The sequence below is a fragment of the Cynara cardunculus genome (genome assembly GCF_001531365.2).
Source record: "Cynara cardunculus var. scolymus isolate 2C chromosome LG 4, CcrdV1, whole genome shotgun sequence".
In the NCBI taxonomy this organism is placed as follows: domain Eukaryota; kingdom Viridiplantae; phylum Streptophyta; class Magnoliopsida; order Asterales; family Asteraceae; genus Cynara; species Cynara cardunculus.
Genome location: NC_037531.1, coordinates 1,196,125 through 1,198,162, shown reverse-complemented (window position 1 = coordinate 1,198,162; position 2,038 = coordinate 1,196,125). Strand labels below are relative to the sequence as shown.

The 2,038-nt window shown below is 38.4% G+C and overlaps 1 protein-coding gene across 1 annotated transcript; it reads left to right on the top strand.

Moving 5' to 3' along the window:
• The first annotated feature begins 300 nt into the window (after positions 1-300).
• LOC112511356 lies at positions 301-927 on the top strand. The gene has a single exon (XM_025116952.1). The coding sequence runs from the start codon at positions 301-303 to the stop codon at positions 925-927; it is 627 nt and encodes a 208-aa protein (XP_024972720.1).
• The last annotated feature ends 1,111 nt before the right edge of the window (positions 928-2,038 follow it).

The window sequence follows — 2,038 nt, the reverse complement described above, 5'->3', positions numbered from 1 at the left end:
TACAAACAGCAAAGAGGGTGATATAAAGATGTTCCTGACCTGTAAACCCCCAATGTTTTCTGCAGAAAGAGATCATGTCAAAGCAATGTACTGGTTGAAAGAGAATGAATCTATGTTTAACACCAACAAATGCTCAGAAGAAGATAAGGTTAGATTTGTCGTATCGATGTTAAAATCTAATGCTTTATATTGGTGGGATGTGGAATCTAAGCTAAACCAGATATTTTAAGAACTAAGCCTTGATCAGGATTTGTAGATAGATTTAAAGAATAATTTGTTCTAAAGGCGGCTATTAGACAAATGGAGGAAGACTTTTTGAAACTGGAACAGGGCAATCGGACAGTACGAGAATATACCGAAAGATTTACTGAACATTCCCGGTTTGCAGAACACTATATCGCTTTTGAAACTAGAAAGGTTGAGAGGTATATCTGGGGTTTAAAACCCTCAATTCGAGAGTTTGTAATTGGCATGAGTGCTGCCACTTTTCCATTAGTAGTAGATGCTGCTGAAATGATTGATAGAAACAAGAATAGGCAAGGAGAAGAAAAAGTGATTGAAAAGAGAAAGTGGGAAGGGTCTTGGACTGGTTTTCCGAGGGCCAAAGTCTGCAACAATAGAGAACCGTCCTATTCAACCTTTGTTGAAAGAGCATGTCCCAGATGTCGCCGAGTTCAGCAGGGTGACTTTAATATGGATCAAACAAAGTGTTACCAGTGTGGCGAGTCAGGTCATCTATCTAGAAATTGTCCAACTCTTCGAAGATGTTTCCAATGTAATTCACCTGGTCATATTAAACCGAATTGTCCTCAGTTGAGAGCTCCACGATTAACCATGGGAGGAAATGCTCCGAGTACTCGTGGAAGACTGGAGGAAATGCTCCCAGTACTCGTGGAAGACCGAATATGCAAAAAGGAAGACCGCTAGGGGCTTAGGGACGATCTTTTCAGATGACTAAAAGCGAGGCTGAGGCAACTCCAGATGTGGTAACATGTACTTTTCTTTGTTAACTCTGTATATGCCAAAGTGCTGTTTGATTATGGTGCGAATTACTATTTTGTATAGCCATTATTTACGGGGTGTGCATACATGAATTATGTGCCACTTGACAATATATTAGTAGTTGACACTGCTAATAGTCAAGTATCTGTTAGCTATATTTTTTATGATTGCCAAATTGAAATTGAGGGTGTGGGCTGCCAATCCGATTATTTTTGATGCCTATGAAATAGTTTGTTTTTGTGGTGGGATTGAATAGGTTCACCGAAAACCAGGCCAGTATTATGTGTAATAAAAAAATGATCAGTATTAATTTGTCGGAGAAAGGGCTGATGGTCATTTATGGTGATCGGAAGGATCATCATACCAGTTTATTGTCTATTCTAAAATCCACAAAATGTATTCAGAAAGGGTGTTGTGGGTATTTGGCATATGTAGTCTATGATTATCCAGAAGTATTTTTAGAGGATTTGACTGGTTTACCACCGGATTGGTCTATTGAATTCATAATTGATTTGATAGTAGGGGCAACACCAATAGCCAGGGCCCCATATCAGTTGGCATCATCGGAACTAAAGGAGTTAGTAACACAGTTGAAACCTGCTTGATAAAGGGTTCACCAGACCGAGTACTTCACTTTGTGGTGCTTCGGTTCTGTTTGTTAAAAAGGATGGATCTATGAGGACGTTGTAGGATCGATTAACTCGGTTTCTTGGTATTAAWTACTTACTTGGATGATCTGTTTGACAGTGATGATGCAGCGGAAAAGATAAGAATCAACCAAAGTAGAAATCAATAAGAACACAGTGATGAAGATTGATGAACACAAGAGAGAGCKTCAAATGATTTTCAATAGAATGAAAATGTTAACAATTACAATACTGAAGCACACTGAAATACAAGGGTTTACGATGYTATTTATACAAGCAAGTAACCGTTTTCTGACACGACCTAAAGTAAATTAATCTAAGTCATTCGATCAAAACAGATTACAGACAAGAACACGTGATAAGCACGACCTAAGTAAAACAGCTAAAGA